General features: G+C 43.2%; 1 protein-coding gene across 4 annotated transcripts in view; it reads right to left on the bottom strand.

Moving 5' to 3' along the window:
* Window positions 1-17,913, bottom strand: part of STAC3 (SH3 and cysteine rich domain 3) — a 37,201-nt gene that overhangs the window by 13,421 nt on the left and 5,867 nt on the right. The window contains exons 1-4 of one of the 4 annotated variants that reach the window (XM_087707893.1): window positions 16,521-16,590; window positions 13,095-13,221; window positions 9,216-9,471; window positions 6,106-6,203 (exon numbers count right to left, since the gene is read on the bottom strand). In XM_087707893.1, the coding sequence (XP_087564019.1) occupies window positions 6,106-6,203; window positions 9,216-9,435 (318 nt within the window). In that variant the 5' untranslated portion in view covers window positions 9,436-9,471; window positions 13,095-13,221; window positions 16,521-16,590. Of the gene's footprint in view, window positions 1-6,105; window positions 6,204-9,215; window positions 9,472-13,094; window positions 13,222-16,520; window positions 16,591-17,913 lie in introns of those variants that run through there. The other 3 variants (XM_087707894.1, XM_087707890.1, XM_087707892.1) reach the window with 3 other exon arrangements.

Below are 17,913 nucleotides of genomic sequence, written 5' to 3'. Positions count from 1 at the left end.
AACCCCTTTTTTTTAATTTAAACGGCTATGAATTATGTTCATTCACAGACTATAATGATTCACAAACAGTTTGTAAAGAGTCCGACAGAAGTCTGCCACAGTCTTTAAAGCTGATAAGAACCCACTTTAATCTCCTTTGATACACTGCCGAAGACCTAATTGCCAATTAGTTTTGCCAAACAGAGCACAGAGTCAAACGGAGCTTCAGAGTTTAAACCGTCCAGAACAAACAAAGTTGCTTTGTTCTTGCCTTCTGCCAGCTCTGCGCATGCACGCACTGGGAACAGGCTCCCCCTGTTCCTCTGCCTCACTGATATCAGACTCTAGAGGCCACAGAGGCAGCACATAACTCCCAGATGGTCCTGGCCCCCTCTCTGCCTCCGACACAGATCCCTCATCAGAGCCTTCCCCGGACTCCAGGACCGGCCCATGTTCCTCCCCAACCTCCTCACTGTCCAACTCTGCTGACAGCTCTGCAGGCCACTGGTAGACACAACAGGTATTTTATTTTTTTTATGATGTATCACTTTGTTGTTTGTATAAACACTGAGATCTTTGCGCCGGAGACAAATTCCTTGTGTGTCGAATCACACTTGGTTACTAAAAAATATGATGTTATTCGTTGCCCTTGCAAAAGATTGTGTGTGTTCTGCAATAGGGAGACTAGAGTATTGTGAAATCCCAAATTAGAAAGAGAAGAGTCCTGGTTGCAACTGTTTTTTACATCCCAATGTTCAGAAAAAGCTAGGTTCTATTGATTGGACCTGCTAAAGAGAAACTAATTGACTGGCTTCATCCACCTGGCCTATGTTATTCTAAGCCAAGGCTGTCAAACTCAAGGCCCGTGGGCTGGATCTAGCCCGTGGGGTACTTAGATCTGGCTTGCAGGGCCACCCTGGAAACAGCAAAGGAGTGGCCCATGGTGCCTCTGCCAGCAAAAATGGAGCTCAGGAGGGACATGTGCATGCAGGAGGCCATTGCAGCCAAAACCAGAGCTCATGATGGCTGCGGGCAGCCCTCCCAAGCTCCATTTTCACTAGCAGATGATTGCAGGAGGCTGCTGCAGCCAAAAACAGAGTTCGGGAGCCGTTTTCACTGGCAGAGCACTCAGACCACCACAGGCTCCCCTGATATGAGTGACATTGAGCTGGCCACACCCCCAAGGTCAAACACAACCCTGATGTGCCCCTCAATGAAATCAAGTTTGACACTCCTGTTCTACGCTAAGAATGTCTCAGCTATGTTTGCTCTCATTTATGTAATCTGATTCAGTGTGATCCCTGGCTGTCTAAGGCAGTGGTTCTCAACCTGTGGGTTGGGACCCCTTTGGGGGGTCGAACGACCCTTTCACAGGGGTCGCCTAAGACCTTCAGAAAACACATATTTTCGATGGTCTTAGGAACCGAGATACCAATTTTATGGTTGGGGATTACCACAACATGAGGAACTGTGGGTTACGCCAGTGGTGGGTTTCAATTTTTTTCCCGAACCTACTCTGTGGGTGTGGCCTCCTTTGTGGGAGTGGCTTGCTGGCCATGTGACCTGGTGGGAGTGGCTTGCCGGTCATATGTTTTCTTTCTCTCTCTCTCTCTCTTTCCTTCCTTTTGTCTCTCTGTCCCTTTTTCCTTTTTTTCTTTCATCTCTCTCTCACTTTTTCTTTCTTTTTTTCTTTCTTCCTTTCTTTCTCTTTCTCCTTCTCTGTGTGTGTGTGTGTGTTTGTGTGTGTGTATGTGTGTATGTGTGTGTCAGTGGTGGGTTTCAAAAAATTTTGGAACCTCTTCTGTAGGTGTGGCCTGCTTTCTGGGTCCACTGGTGGAACCTCTTCTAACTGGTTCGGTAGATTTGACGAACCGGTTCTACTGAACTGGTGCGAACTGGCAGCAACCCACCTCTGGGTTGCGCCAATGGGAAGGTTGAGAACCACTGGTCTAAGATCATAGGAAAAAAATTGTACTCCAAAGCCCAAATTACTGCAAATAATACTGGGGTCGGGAAGTGATTTTCTGGGGAACCATTTGGTTTTCTCCAAGCAGGTAAAAAATGTTCATAACCGAACTTTTAGTATAAAGCTATTTATGTTCTTGGCTGCTTCAGCTTTTAATAATATACAAAAATACTGGGTAATTTGTTAGCTTACTCACCCACTGCTCTCCTCCAATTCTGCAGTTAGGGAATTGTGGCTTCAATCTATCAAAGGCAATGTGCTTGCATTGCACTGCACTAAGAATTGGAATCCATTTTTCAAAAGTATAAAGTCCATTGTAGGGCCAATAAATGTACTTTTTCTCCCACAAGAATAATTTCCAATTGAAAAATAATGTAATCCTTATATACACCGTAACGACTGCACATTTCTATTTTTTATTCTGGCCCATGGAGAGGCAATGGCATACATCTATTTGAGATAGTCACTTCCGGAGATTGATATTCCGATTGTGCATTATTTTATCCATGTAGAACAAGTGTCGCAAACTAGCTCTTAAATCAAGGTGCCCTACTTAAAATTCCTGCGGCACCAAAGGACCGGGTTGATTTGGATCAGATACCGACAACAATCCTGGATACAAATGCAAGAAGAAATGATGCAAGATAAAAATGACAGCTCTTCTGTGTAAACATTTAGAGGCTTCGAGGCAAGTAGAGCTGATGAGTACGATTACACCATACACATTCATCCATGAATGCCACCCAGACATAAAACTGTTGGCGAGGAGAGGAGCTAGTTTCTTGGCTCTGAACCCAGAAATCTTACCCAGGTTTGTTGTTTCTCACCTACTAGCAGGAGAGAGGCAGTTTGATATAGTGGTTAAGTTATCAAGTAAGAGACCATGAGTTCTAGTCCTGCCTTAGGCATGAAGCCAACTGAGTGATGTTGGGCCAGTTCTTCTCCCGCAGCCTTAGGAAAGGAGGAAGGGCAAATTGCTTCTGAAATCTTGCCAAGAAAACTGCAGAGATTTCCTTGGGCCGTGATGGCGAACCTTTGGCACATGTGCCACAGGGGGCACATGGAGCCATCTCTGTGGGCACGCGAGCTGTTGCCCTATGTCAGCTCCAACACACATGCACGGACCAGCCAGCTGATTTTCAGTATTTCTGGAGGGCCGGGGAAGGCTGTTTTTGCCCATCTGGAAGTCCTGTTTTTTGCCTTCCCCAGGCTCTGGAGGCTTTCTTCGAGCCTCTGGGAGGGCAAAAACAGCCTCCTCAGGAGGCTCTCCGGAGGCCGGAAACTCGCCCATTTCCAAACTTCCAGAACATCTGTTTTTCATCCTCCTCAGGCTCTGGAGGCTTTCCTCAAGCCTATGGGAGGGTGAAAACAGCCTCCCCCAGGTTCCGAAGGTCCTCCCTGAAGCCTCCTGGTGCCAAAAACGGAACGTGTATCTGGCCTCCAGATGGGCTCTGGAGCCTGGGGGAAGCCGTTTTCGCCCTTCCGGAAGCTTTAGGAAAGCCTCTGGAGCTTGGGGAGGGCAAAAACTCCCCCCTGCACGGTGTGTGTGTGTGTGTGTGTGTGTGTGTGTGTGAGACGCACACATGCATCGAGGGGTCGCACACACATGCGCAGGTGGGCAGGGTGCATTGCATTGTGGGTGTAGGGTATGCGTGAAAGTGCATGCTTGTGTGGGCGCACACACAGAGAGAGTTTCAGCACATGATGACAGAAAGGTTTGCCATCACTGTCCTTGGGTCTAGGAAGTTGTTAAAGGAGTCAAAACCTGGCTCAAAGGCACGCACACAAGTCTTAGCAGTGGGGAAACAGCAATCTCATGGTCAGAGTTTTGGGAAGCTCCTGCCATATTTACCGGACACAGTCATTGGTATAAACTCTGCAGAAACTGAGCCATATCCAGTAATAATTAGAGACTTCACCAATAGAGCTTAGCTGAATCAAATGCCTTAGTGCAGGAAGAGCTGCAGAACACAGGAATCAAAGCCCATACCTAAATCCCAGGAGTTTCCTTCTCACCTTGTCTAGTCAACAGATTTTTTTAGCCGTTCTTTTCACAACCTTGAGCACGGGAGGCACAAGATCCGCATTTAGGTATCTCAAATCTACCTGCCTTGAGATCTATTGTTTCTGTCAGTCAGTTTTCCTAAATATGAACTCCATGGGGAGGAACGGGTTCTGACTCAACCTCGGCAGCACAGAGGGCCTATGGGGTTTTGAGCTTCTAGGCCTACCCCAGAGCTCTCTTTGATTTTGGATGCGATGACACTTTTCCAGACTCAGTGTGAAATTTGGAGGCCTCCTAGATTCATTGCTTCTGCTTGAAGAGCAGAAGAGAGCAGTGGCTAGAAGGGCTTTTGTACAGAGTCACCAGTGTACCAATTGCACCCTTTCCTGGATCAGGAGGCCTTGCTCATACTTACTCATGCCTTGGTCAGCTCCTATTTGAATTGCTGCCATGCGCTCTACATGGGGCTGCTCTTGAAGACCACCCAGAAACTTCAACTGGTCCAGAATACGGCAGGGCACATGGTGATGAGTGCCCCTAGGTTTGCCCATCGAACACTTCTGTTGTATGAGCGTGCTGGCTTTTAATTTTGTTTCTGGGTACAAATCAAAGTGCTAGTCGTCATCTTTGAAAGCCTTATATGGCACAGGGGCAGATTATCTCCAAGACCGACTTTTTCTAAGCTCATCTACCAGATCCGATAGAGTAGGCATGCTCCTAGTCCCTTCCCTTAAATATTGGCATCTGATGGGAGCTTTATGGGAGTTTTTCCATGGCAGCCCCTGCCAATGGAACACTCTTCTCCCTGACATTTGGCAGGCCTCTACCTTCCCAACAGCACCGAAGACTTGATTTTTCCCACAAGCCCTTATCAGATGAGGTGACTGAATATTGGAAGCTTGACTTGGCATCATGTTTGTTTGTTCGTTTTCAATGTGCTGCGTTTTTGCAATCTTAATGTGGTTTTTACATTGCTTTCATTTTTTATTGGGAGCTGCCCAGAGTTTGTTATAAGATAGGTCATATATCAGTGTAATGAATGAATGAATGAATGAATGAATGAATGAATGAATGAATGAATGAATGAATGAATGAATGAATGAACGAACGAACAAACAAACAAACAAACAAACAAACAAACACATTTACGTTTCTTATTGGAAGCCAGCCTATAGACTTCACCATATAGATGTTTTTAAAATCATCAAATACTGATGGATCCAAAATCAAATTAAATGGCTTTGTTTCCTCATTTCTTTAAAAGATACTCTTGCAATATTCTCCATTTTGCTAATTAAAATGTAGTAACCTCAGCCTTATACCTCATCCCAATCTGGATCCAAAGATAATACACAAACCCCCCCCCCCCACCAATTTTAGCTAATTATATTCTAGCTGTGAGCACTCAGCTTGCTATAGGCAGGTTCTTGAGCGTACAGCTTTTGTTACACTTATGATTAAAAACTAATGAAAAGAATCCTACCCTTTTCAAAGTACCGGTAGCAAACCTTTCTGGAAAAAAGTTATCACCCTTCTACATCTCAGTGTTCGTGACCCGTCAAAACCGCAGTCCACTAAAGCGCGCCCGATCAAAACGCGTACCTGACGTCATCAGCAGCACGACAAATAAAATTAAAAATAAATTAAAATAAAATTAAAATAAAATTAAAGCAAGCCGATTCACGTAAAGGTAAGGGTTAGGTTTAGGTTTAGGGTTAGGTTAAGGGTTAGGGTTAGGTTTAGGGTTACGTTAAGCGTTAGGGTTAGGGTTAGGGTTAGGTTAAGGGTTAGCGTTAGGTTTAGCGTTAGGTTAAGGGTTATGTTTAGGGTTATGTTTAGGGTTAGGTTAAGGGTTAGGCTTAGGGTTAGGTTTAGGGTTAGGTTTGGGGGGGTTAGGTTTAGATTTACGCGTTAATTTTAAGTTTACCGCTCACAGCGTGCTGTTTTCGTCGCATTGTGATGACGTCACGTACGCGCTTTCGTCGAGCGCGCTTTAGTCTACCGCGGTTTTGTGGTGGAACCCCCAGTGTTCTCTACATGTCTAATGGAGCAAGCAAAGAACCAAAACTGCAACCTCCCATATCAAATCATGTTATGGATAGCCATCGGCAGAGGGCAGATGCATTGCATTGTGGCTCAGAAGAGGCCTACTTACTATCTTCCCAAAGCAGCGCTGAAATTCCACATAACTTTGGCAGTGATGATGGATGTGAGTCTTGCAGTTTTTGCATTTCAAGCCATATTTGTTGTTGACTACAAGGAAAAGAAAGGCAATCATTGGCATTATGTAGGCTAAACCGGTTCGCCTAATGCAGAACTGAAAATGTGAGCGCGTGTGTGGCTTCCAACACACGGCGATTTCATGCACGCGGCTTCCAGCAGACCTTCTCAGGCAGCCACAGTGAGTAGAGCGGGAGAGGCTCGGAAATCAGCTGGGCTGAGTGGGCGGGGCGAATGAGCCAAAGAATGAGATGTATAGGACGGGATAGCATCGGGGTGGGTGGACAGGGTGAGCTGGTGGTTGGGACTACCGGTTTGCCCGAACCTGTCTGAACTGGCAGCAGCCCACCTCTGCATCTCTTCCTCCCCACAGTCCCCAACCCTGGGGGTCCCCATTTCTGAAATCAAGCAATAGCATAACACCACAGCATGCCTTCTAATTGAGCCAGACAGAAGCCATTTAAAAGCATACAAAGAAGCCATTTGTCTCCTAGATGGAGGGGAAATTACTTTCAGGAGGAAACATCAACTTTCCCTAAATATGCTTCCTTTTGGCATCTTAAAAATGTTCTGCTGGAAACCATAAGGGAAATCTCCGTGTATGTTCAGTTCTATCAAAAAACGTAGCCTGGAGAATCATCTTGGCAACACAGGATTTCTAGCTTTTAGCTTGAGAGGTCCTCCTGCTCTCCACCCTGTCTCAGCCTCCTGGATAGAAATAAGGCCCACTTGGTTGATCTTTGTCCTGGCTTGAGCAAATAAGATATTCCAAGTATAGTCCCATGTAATGGGCTACCATTCCCACCATGCTCAGACATCATGACCAATCTCTGTGTGAATGATAAATATTCCGTGCATTTCTGGATTATACCATTGTTTATACCAAACTGGGGAAGGCTGGTATGTTATATTTCTATTTGTTCCTTGGCTTTGATTCCTCTCTGGCTTCTGCTTTTCAGTTTCTAGTTCATTTCTGGCAGCCAACTTCTCTTCAACCCTGAAAAACTCTCATTTCTCTTTTAACACAGGGAAGGGAGGACTGACATGTGATCGCCTCCCTCACAAACAGTTTTAACTAAACTATGATCGTCAGTTTAAGCAAAACTACGATCATCAGCATTTTCTCAGCAAAAGGAAATAGGTTTGGCTTAGAGGAAAACATAGCTTGGGCTACTTTTAAAAATGCATACATCCTGACAATATTTTGAAAGATAACTTTAAAAAAAAGGTTTAAAAAAACCTAGAAATATCATCAGGCATACTTTTCTCCCTTTCCCTTGGCTTTAGATGCACCTCAGAGGTCAGTTCCTACCAGTTCGCACCTATCAGGTAGAACGGGTTCGTCAAATCTACCGAACCGGTTAGAAGAGGTTCCACCAGTGGACCTGGAAAGCAGGCCACACCTACAGAAGAGGTTCCAAATTTTTTTGAAACCCACCACTGGTCCTTGGATATGATTATTCTACACTATCATGCTCATATTTATAAAACTCAGTGCCTCTGTGAAAGGTAAGGATGACTACTGCGTTTGTGGTGCAATCAGAACATTGCGTGTGTTGAAGTTGTTTTAACGCAAACGAAAGATGCCTTTTAAAAAACAAGTTTACATCATATTCTTATGCATGCCAGTGCTGTGTGTGAGGTAATTTAAGGTGGTTCTGACAAGTGTCGTCGGCATCTTTATATCTGGTCACATGGGCGGCAAGCCACTCCCATCCAGTCACATGGGCAGCAAGCCAGTCCCACAAAGGAGGCCACACCCACAGAGTAGGTTCGAACAATTTTTGAAACCCACCACTGATGCACCTCTACCGGCAACCAATCTAGAAGTCAAAATTGTGGGTGATTCAAAAGGCCACTGCTCTCAGAACTGAAGAGGTGATAAAGCTTGAATGTAGACATAAAGGATTCAGGGATCGAGTGTGGGCAAATGTATCACAATGACCCTACTTATGTGCTTGTATCAGAAACAACGGCACAAGGGCCTGATTGCATTGTTTGCACAATGACCTCATGATGCACCTGACATCACCTGTAACTATGGGTGCCTAGGAGTACGTTCTGCCATTCTTCATACAATGTCCCTCCACCGTTCATAGTTTGCTATGAAAGATTCCTAGGGATTTCCTGAATTTCAGCAGGGCTGCAAGAGATAACTATGGGGGGGGGGGTCCCGGGTGCCCTTTGAGCTTGCTTGTTTTCTTCCAGATGTTTCGTTACCCTAACTAGGTAACACCATCAGTGCTAGTAAGGACTGCAGTTTGCTGTCAGTTTATATTCTGGTGTCTTGCCTGTCTGTGTTGGGGTGGGGCGGTCCAGAGGTGGGTTGCTCCTAGTTTGGCCCAGATTGGGCAAACCGGTAGTAGCAGCGGCGGGAGGCTCCACCCACCCACTCGGATGCTTCTGCACATGCGCATGTGCACGCAAGAGCATGCACAGGAGCATGCCCGAATCAGTGATTAAAAAATTGCCAATCCACCACTGGGGCGGTCTTAGGGATTCTTTGGTTCGGCTAGCTACCTACTTAGAGATAACTACCTACATTAAACTATTAAACAATCATGCAAGGTGCAATCCCGCGGAGATTTGGACCCTCACCTCTCTCCAGCCTTCCAGAAAGCCGTCAAAATCTGGCTGTGCCGGCAGGCCTGGGGTTGATGAGTTCCCCTCCCCTCTCGACTTGTATGCCTGTGTGATTCTTGTGTATTTTAATTATGTGTATTGTGTTTTATGTCCCCTTTTCCCCTTTTGAGTTGTTCGCCACCCTGAGTCCCTCCCGGAGAAGGGCGGCATACAAATAAACTAATCTGAATCTGAATCTGAAAGTGAGCATAGTATACCATTCTCTGTTTCAACAGTTAGCTTACCATTTTATCACTAGACGTAAATCATAATCTGTCTCTCCTCCCTCCATTTGAGCCAAATTATATTGCCTGCTAGGACTTACTCGGCTTTCAATATATCCCACCAACCCACACATGTTACTTTTGTTCAGGCATGATCCATGCATCTTTAACAACTGCACATGGCATAACGGAAACTCACGGACAATCATGCGGGCACAGACATCACAAAACTTCGGCTTCTTGAAGTAGTGATCCTTGAATTTGTGAGGTTTATCGTTAACTGGTTTTTCCGGCTCAGCTGGTGGCTCAGGCTCTTCCTCCTCCTCCTCCACTTCCTCATAGTAGTAGATGGTTCCCCCGGTAGGGCTGACCAGCTCCCCGTTGGCTTGTGGCTCCTCTGTGGTAGGCTCCTCCTCCATGGGCTTGCGTTGGAAAAACTGCTTTAGCTTCTGCAACTGAGGGTCCAGGTTGGGATGGGGCAGGGTGGGTGGGTGGGTGGGTGGGACGGACAATCAGCACTTGATAGATGCCAACCAAGAACCTTGGCAACCAGTGGAATTGACATGCACACAGACACCCAACTTGTCTAGCCCCAAAAGGCAAGAGAAAGGAAGAGGGGTTCACAGTAAAAACAGGGAGACCCAAAAACCCCAATTCCTACTTGTGGAAGTTTTCTTCAAAGAAAATGCAAGCAAATGTCCAGCGTGAAGATACAAGAAACAGCAAGGTTGCAACATGCAACTGCACGAAGAGTCCGCCACAAAGCTCGTGAATTGCATGTAGCAGCTTTCTATTCTCAATATTAGCTAATGGTAACCAAGCTGTTGGTGTGTACTGGTGTAGTAGGAGTAGGAGTAGGAGTAGTAATAGTAGGCCTGGGGACCAAATGGAGGAGTCCACATTGGAGATAGCTGCCAGATTGATGGCAGGCTCCATCTCTCGCCACTTGCTCTCTGCTCTCCACCCACCCATCATTTTGGTTATCCTATTGATGTATTTATTCTCATTGTGTTCCTTTGCCATTGGCTACTTTATTGTTCTATTATTTTACTACTGTTCTCTTTACACCCTTTTTCATGTTTCTTCCTTTTTTGTCATCGAAGGCTGCCTAGAGTAGCCCCATGGCGTAATATGCAGCAAATGCATGTAACAAATAAGTAAATCAATAAAAACAGATTTAGGTGGGGGACAGCAGGCCACGTGATAGCATTTCAAGCAGGACTAGAAACCAAATAAAGGTTTGGTTGGTTGGTTATCTTTTCAACCAAATAATCAACTATTGGTAATCTATCACTGAGTTAATATAGTTCACGTCTTTACGTATATTATCCCAGCAAGCCATAAAAACCTCACAGAATCATTTACTCATTTATTAGGCCACCTGATTCTTAAATCAGAAGGGCGATCTTCTGACAAGCAAAGTCAATGGGGAAGGCCAGATCCACATGACAACCGTGTTACTCACGTAACAATTGCAGTGATTTTACTTCACAAGGGTGGCAAGAGATTCGTACAATGGGGCAAAACTCGGTTAACAACTGTTTCGCTTAGCAACGGAAATGTTGGGACTCAATTGCAGTCGTGAGTCAGGGGCTACCTGGATAGACTGGGAAAATACTCAGAAAGGCAGACAGCCTAACTGAGGAAAGAAAGTACCGTAAGCTTCTGGATAATTCTTCACTACATGACATTCTCTACAGTGGTAGTGAGAGAGGGAGCTGGCTCACCTCACCTGAGAAAGTAAACTCCAATAAGATCAGAGAAGATCAACCAAGATGGTCAAAGGAATAATATGAAAAATGGCTGCAGGTTTTGGTTTTTGGCTAGTCTAAAGAAGAAAAAAAGAATTAGGGGTGGCATGGTAGCAGTATTCCAGTATTTGAGGGGCTGCTACAAAGAAGAGAGGGTCAAATAATTATTCTCCAAAGCACCAGAGGGCAGGACAAGAAGCAATGGGTGGAAACTAATCAAGCAGAGAAGCAACCTGGAATTAAGGAGAAACCTCCTAACAGTGAGGACAATTAACCAGTGGAACAGCTTTGCCTTCAAATATCATATGTCCGTGATGGCGAACCTACGGCACGTGTGCCACAGATGGCACATGGAGCCATTTGTCAGGGCACGTGAGGCGTTGCCCTATCAGCTGGCCAGCTGACTTCTGCCTCCTTTTGATGCCATTTTTTGCCTTCTGAAGGCTTCCTCGAGGCCTCTGGAGTGTGAAAAACCGGCCCTATGGGCAAACCGGAAATTCAAGAACACACTTCTGGGTTGCTCGTAGGGCTGGTTTTAGCCCTCCAGAGTGTTCAGGAGCCTTCAGGAGGCTTCCCTGAAGGCTCCGGAGGGCTAAAACCGGCCCTACAAGCAACCCGGAAGAGCCTCCAGGGGGTGGGGGAGGCTGTTTTCGCCCCCCCCCAGCTCCTATAAAGCCTCTGGAGCCTGGTGACAGCAAAAAAAAGCACGCCAAAAATGGGGGGGACACTGGTCATGGGCATATGCGCACTGGGGCTGTGCGCATAGCATTATGGGTGTGGCATGCCCGTGCATGACCCCCCCCCTGCGCTCCCCCCTGCTTTTGGCATGTGAGCCAAAAAAGGTTCACCATCACTGTCATATGTGGTCCATCACTGGAGGCTTTTAAGAAGAGAATAGGCAGTTACTTGTCTGAAATGGTATAGGTTCTCCTGCTTGAATAGGGGGCTGGACTAGAAGACCTCTAAGGTTCCTTCCAATTCTATTCTATTCTAAGTCCCCATTGAAGTGCACATTTATACTCTATGTACCCCTATTATCCTATCGATCCCTAAGCTATTGGTACAGTAACCTATTTCCACAAGGGTGATGGTCATCTTGACCCCACGAACTGTGTAAGATCTGAGAAAGGAGGATCGTTTACTGGCTGAGAAATTGCTTGCATACTGAGCAGGGCAGTCAAAGCAGCAGAGGACATACTGTAGGATTCCTGGGAAGGGAACAAGTTGCAAATTCCAGAGTCAGCAGGGAGAAAGCAATGGATGACATGCAGCCCATTTCCTCAGGCTAAGGGCTGATAGCATATGTCTCCGGGGGAAAGCAGCAAATCATTCGCCTGCATATATTTATTTATTCATATTCAGGGTCTCCTGAGATCCCGGAATTGGGCATTTTAATGAAATGCGGAAATTTTTGCAGCATTGGTGCTCTTGAAACAGGCTTCTGGCAACAGAGAACACACGATTTTACCCAGCACACAACACTCTGGGCTCTGTCCAGCATTTTTCAGAACAAAGTATGAGAACATAGATCCCGTACCAAGCAAACAGCTTTCTGGATGCCTGAGCAATATTTCCATCTGTGTTATCCTGCATGTTCTCCTCTTTCAAAGTTTCCGTATGGTTAACAACTGCACCTCTTGCCAATGCTCACTTCCACTTCAGCCCTCAATTCCTCTCTCTCTAGGAAACTCAAGGCCAGGGAGCGTCAAACTTAAATTCTCGAAGAGCTATTTGGACCCATTTCCCACAGAAAAGAAAACACCGGGAGCCACAAAACCTTCCCAGTGCCTGAGTATTTCCTGAGCGTCCACAGAACTAGCATATATAGTTGAATTAAATGTTCTGTTTTCTTCTGAAACTTTTCTTTTCTTGAATTTATTCATGGTTGGCTTACTGGGGATTGAAAAGCTCAATAAATCGCATGCCAGGGAGTGTTGCACGCATATTTTGAGTGATAGGGAGCCACAGCAGAGGGATGAAAGAGCCACATGCAGCCCCAGAGCTGTGGTTTGCTGAACCCTGCTCTAGGCAAACTTACAGAAAAACACGAATATCAAACTCTCTTCTGCTAAAAGTCTATTTCTTAGGTGAGATTTTTGGCACTGTATGCATAGCACATTAAACCATGCAGTGATTAACCGCTGAATAAATAGCAAAAGGTTGGGTTTGCTAATCTTACTAAGTCAGAAACCAACCAAATACATTCTGGTTTAGTGAAAGGTCTGAATCAGGTCACAGATTTGCCTTCAGCATTTTCTATTTCAGGACTGACTGCTTATATTGCTTCCAATTCAGGTTTCCAAAGTCCTACTAATTCGATCTTCTACCTGAAGTCTGCGTGGAAAGAGGGCTTGTAAGTCTTGTTACAAATGCCTTCAGTTCTCCTCTCACTCCGCAGTCAGTGGCAATTGCCTATGCAGTCATAGTAGCTCGTGATTTTTTGAGCTTGCCAACCTGTTACCAGGGAAATGACAGATTTTACCTTAACAGAAGACCCAAGGCATGTAACAAGAATGAGTTATGCTACTCATCCATCACAGCTGTTGCTCAATGAACAAAGTGACAAATGGAGAATCCCAGTCCCTTGTACAAATCTGACTCATACAATGAATTCACTAGCTGGGCATTGGGCAAACCATTTTTAGCTTTTACCAACCCTTACACGAAATAAAGGTATCAGAATAATGGTCTGGGCTTATTGTAAGCATTGTAAAGGATGCACCTGTAACACTTTCTCAAAAGTACTTATGAATATTAGGCATACAGGTGTCAAGTATTGGGTCTAGTGGTTAAGGTACCAGACTATAAAATAGGAGATGGTGAGTTCCAATCCTGCTTCAGGCATGAAAGCTGGCTGGGTGACTCAATCACTCTCTCTCAGCCCAACTCATCTCAACAATTGTTGATATGGGGAAAATAAGATAAAGACAAAGGACTATTAGGTATGTTCCCAGTAAGTTATAAAAATAATAAAAGCAGGATTAAAAGATATTTTAAAAAAATAGAGAGAGAAGGTTAGATTGCCAAAGATATTTATAATAGGAACCCACATTTTATAGACTTGGCTCTTAATTATTTTCAATTCCTATTCCTCTTGTTCTTTCACTTATTATCCTATATCATTTTAATTTTATTAAATGTTTTTATTATTATCAGTTGGAGAACAGTTCTATAAAGTGGAAGGTTATTGCTCTGATTCCATTGATGCAGAATGCAGATTAAAAATCACCCTGTTACCTAAAACTACATGATAATGCCACCATTAGCATCCAACACTTTTTTTTGGCAAGTATCTAAGATCTGCTATAGACCAGTGAAAGTGCTTTAAGTTATTTTACCACCATGACTTTGGCATCTTAATTGAGTGGTGCGGTGGCCTAGAGGTGGAGCTCTCACCTCACAATCAGGAGGCTGTGAGTTCGATCCTAGGTAGAGGCTAATATTCAGTGGGGTATGTATGTTGGGTAATTTTAAATAATTGTATTTCTATTTTTTAATTTTTTATATTCCCTTGTTGTCTGTAAGCCGCCCAGAGTCCCCTGGGAGTGGGCGGCATACAAATGCTAATAAACTTCCAAACTTCTCTGGGCACAATGAGAATATATCTGCTGCAAAAACGTCACATTGGCAACTGGAAGGGCATCTGGCCAGTAAACACTCAGCTGCATTCAGTCGCCATGACTCCATCTCGCAAGGGACTACGGGGTCATTAAACTACAAAAACAAAAACAACCCTTTGACATCATTATTAAGTAAATGGACCCAACACTGAACTACTATTGACCTAGCAAAATAATATCTCAATTGATGGTTGGAATTCCTTCTCTTCTATGGAATGGAACACCTATCAGAATAGGACAGATGGGAAAAACAGCACAAGAAATAGAAGCAGCTTTTCAACTTGGAGAAAGGCAGAGTTCAGACCTATGAGTTTAGCTGGGTTAGAAGTAGTTGATGGAGTAAGAAATCTTCAATTTCAGACCCGCATCCTGATTTGCTGGGTGCCTGATTATTATTTTAAATGCAGGAACTGAATAGTATGCACAGGTAAGAATATAAATTAACTACCAATTGCCATGGGTCATAGGCTTATTTGATATACCATAGGCTGATTTAATCCAGCATTTTAGTGGATCCATAATCAATAGTGGTTTCATATATTACAAGCCACACAGTCAAGAATGTGTGTATCCACATATAAATGACTCACTTTTCTAGTATTTATACTCCCGTGCTAATGTTCAGAACTCACAGAAAGAAACCACGCCTTTATCCAAAAGCTAGCTCATCTTTCCACATGAAATTCCTCATAGATAAGCTTGCTAAACATCTTCATCATGTCAGAACTTATCCGTTCTCTGCAGTTTTCAGGAATTCCATGAACCTTTAAAAGATTGCAGCAATTATGCAGCTTAAATATATTTGAACACTTCACCGCGATGGATATCCACCAGTACAGAAATCTGACCTCCTTTTTTGCAAAGTTCCACGATGCTGTGCAGTTTTCAACCAGGTTGCAATTTCATTCCTAGATGTAATTTTGCCATTTAAATGGGATTTGGAAGTGTGCTTCTTGAACAGCAGGGTTCCATATGTACCCACAATCCGTTTTCTTTTTTAAAGCAAAGTGAATTCTAAAACTTGTACTGGCAACTTCAATGTCAAACACGACAGGTGCCTGGATTTGAAAGACCACCATATAGAAGCGGGGCAAAGATTTGCTCAGTTTTGCCCTAGAGTTAGGACTAAATATAATGAGTTTAAGCTGCCAGGTGACAATAATGTTTTGATGGCAAGAAGAGTTTGAAAATAGAACCAATTATCTTGATAGAAGTGGACATTTCCCCCCACTGGAGATCTTCAAACTGGAGAGGAACTATGTGTTAGGATAAAGCTTTGGCTTAATTAATGTTATGAGTCTGATAATGGGGGTCTTCAAAATGTTTCTCCAATTGAACTAAAGTATTAGTTTACCCCCATGTATTTTTTTATTGGATATGATGTGTTGTATTAGAATTTGTGTTTTCATAAGCAAGGAAGTGTGGAATAACTGTGCATTATGTAGAAGATAAGAAAAATCCTTACAGTGTCTGTGGCACTGCCATCATTCCATTATAGTTTGCTCTGTAGGCACCTTCCCTTTTTCCTCTACTTAAAAATTAATAATAACATTATTAATACCTTATTGACAACTAGTTCTTTGTAACATATTGACCTCTGTTCAAGAAAATACATTCTCAAAAATCCCATTGGGCAAGTCTTATATTGGATCACAGAAAAGAGAACTTTACTAAATTTGAGGCTGGACAAGTGGGACCAATGGCAGCAACTTTAACCTTTGGTAGAAATAATGGTAAGGAGGAAGTAGCTTCTCCAGTCGTGAAACCCAATACGTTAATTGTAAAAATAATAATAATGTGTTGCTCGCGAACACAGTAGATGTGGTTTAGGATGGATTATAACCTTAATCAAAAGAAGAGGATTGGTTGCAGCCATCATGGCCAAAGGCTGTCATTAGAAGGTTCTGGCATCATTGGATTTTCTGAATAACCATGTCTCTCCAGAGCAGATTTTCAATCTTGTTGCTTCCAGATATATTAGATGATAAGTCTCAGACTTCTCACTCAATAATTCAAAATATCCAGAGGACAGGAGGTTGGAAAAGACTCCAGAAAGACTTTGTGGCTGATTGTGGAGGAATTAGGAGATAGGATTTACACCCTTACCCTCCTAAAATAACCCATAACACTTACCCCTTCTGGAGATTTCCCCCTTATAGATATGGGGGAACCGGATGGCTCAAGAATCTCTTTTTCTGTCATACTGCACACACACAAAAAAAAGAACAGATGCAAAGATAAAATACGAACATAGAAGAAATTTCAACTCTTTACAAAAAAAAAAAGGCAAAATCTGGTGTTTTATCTAGTTGGGTCATATATCCAATACTTTTGATACACTGGCAATAACAGTTTATAATTCCCCACTGTGAGGAAGCTGACACTTAAATGTTAAAATTACAGGCCTGTTTGAAGATGCAAATACTCACATTGGATTTAAACCTAAGCCACGTTTATCCCCAGAATGCAATTTCAGCATCAATACTTAACCATAAACCTATATAAAAAGACCTATAAAAATGGTTCTTTTGAACACATGGAGTATCACTTTCAGTCCAATAACTATTGTCCCCTTTTAACTGATACAATAGAGAAGATACAGAATTCATCAGACCTGGAGGGAATTTAATAAGACGTCAAATCTATACAATCATGAGCATTTTGTTGTATCATTTTAATTGCAAATGGGAATGGGAAAACAAATTACTAGTGCCTATGGACAATTACTGCCTTATTAATCTACACAACATTTTTGTTTTGACAGCAAAGCAAAATGCCGCCCCAGCTCAGTTTTACAAATTTTATTTTTCATTACCTCAAAAGCCTTTTTCCCAATACCCACGTTTGAAGCTGAATGCAGAGTTAACTGAATCCACATACATTTAACCTTCCAAATAACTTCTTCACTGCATCTATTATCTATTATCTTTAATAAAGCAGTCTGCCGTGGTTCTATCCCAAATAAATGCCTTGTCTCTGTATGGAGAACGTCTAAATTATGAGCAATATGGGTTTATGAATAGAGGGGAAATCTTACTCTATGATTAGTAATCAATACGCTATTGACAAACGATTAAGGAGAAACTCTATCTATTCCAAGGTCATTTCCCAACTAGTGATTCATTGTATTATCTGCAGTCATTCAACTATCAATGTGCCAAAATAATAGCAGTAACAATAGGCTTTGTATCATTTCATTAATAGATGATCTAATAAGATGCTATAAGTAATTATTGGGGAAGAAAATTTTAGTTCTATTCCCTTTAGGAAGAAGTGACTTAATCATCTCCACTTAGCTGAGTAGTATTCTGTCTGACTGTCTTTCTTGTCCCCAATAGGAAAAGATAGAAATGAACTAGAAATCCATTAAATACAAGATATCTGCCCTCTTCTTAAGCTCCAGTTCCTCCTGTTTCATTTGAGAAATTAAGCCATTTTTTGAAATGAAACATGTAAAACAAAACAAAACAAAGATACGAATTGGAATGCCTCTGGCAGAAAATATGACAGTATCTTGTTGAGCTTT

The sequence above is a fragment of the Thamnophis sirtalis genome, unplaced genomic scaffold, assembly GCF_051295495.1.
Source record: "Thamnophis sirtalis isolate CommonGarterSnake01/CBP01778 unplaced genomic scaffold, rThaSir2_p1.2 scaffold_3, whole genome shotgun sequence".
NCBI classification, from domain to species: Eukaryota; Metazoa; Chordata; class Lepidosauria; order Squamata; family Natricidae; genus Thamnophis; species Thamnophis sirtalis.
Note: the sequence above shows the minus strand (reverse complement) of the source record. Positions and strands in the feature narration are given on the sequence as shown.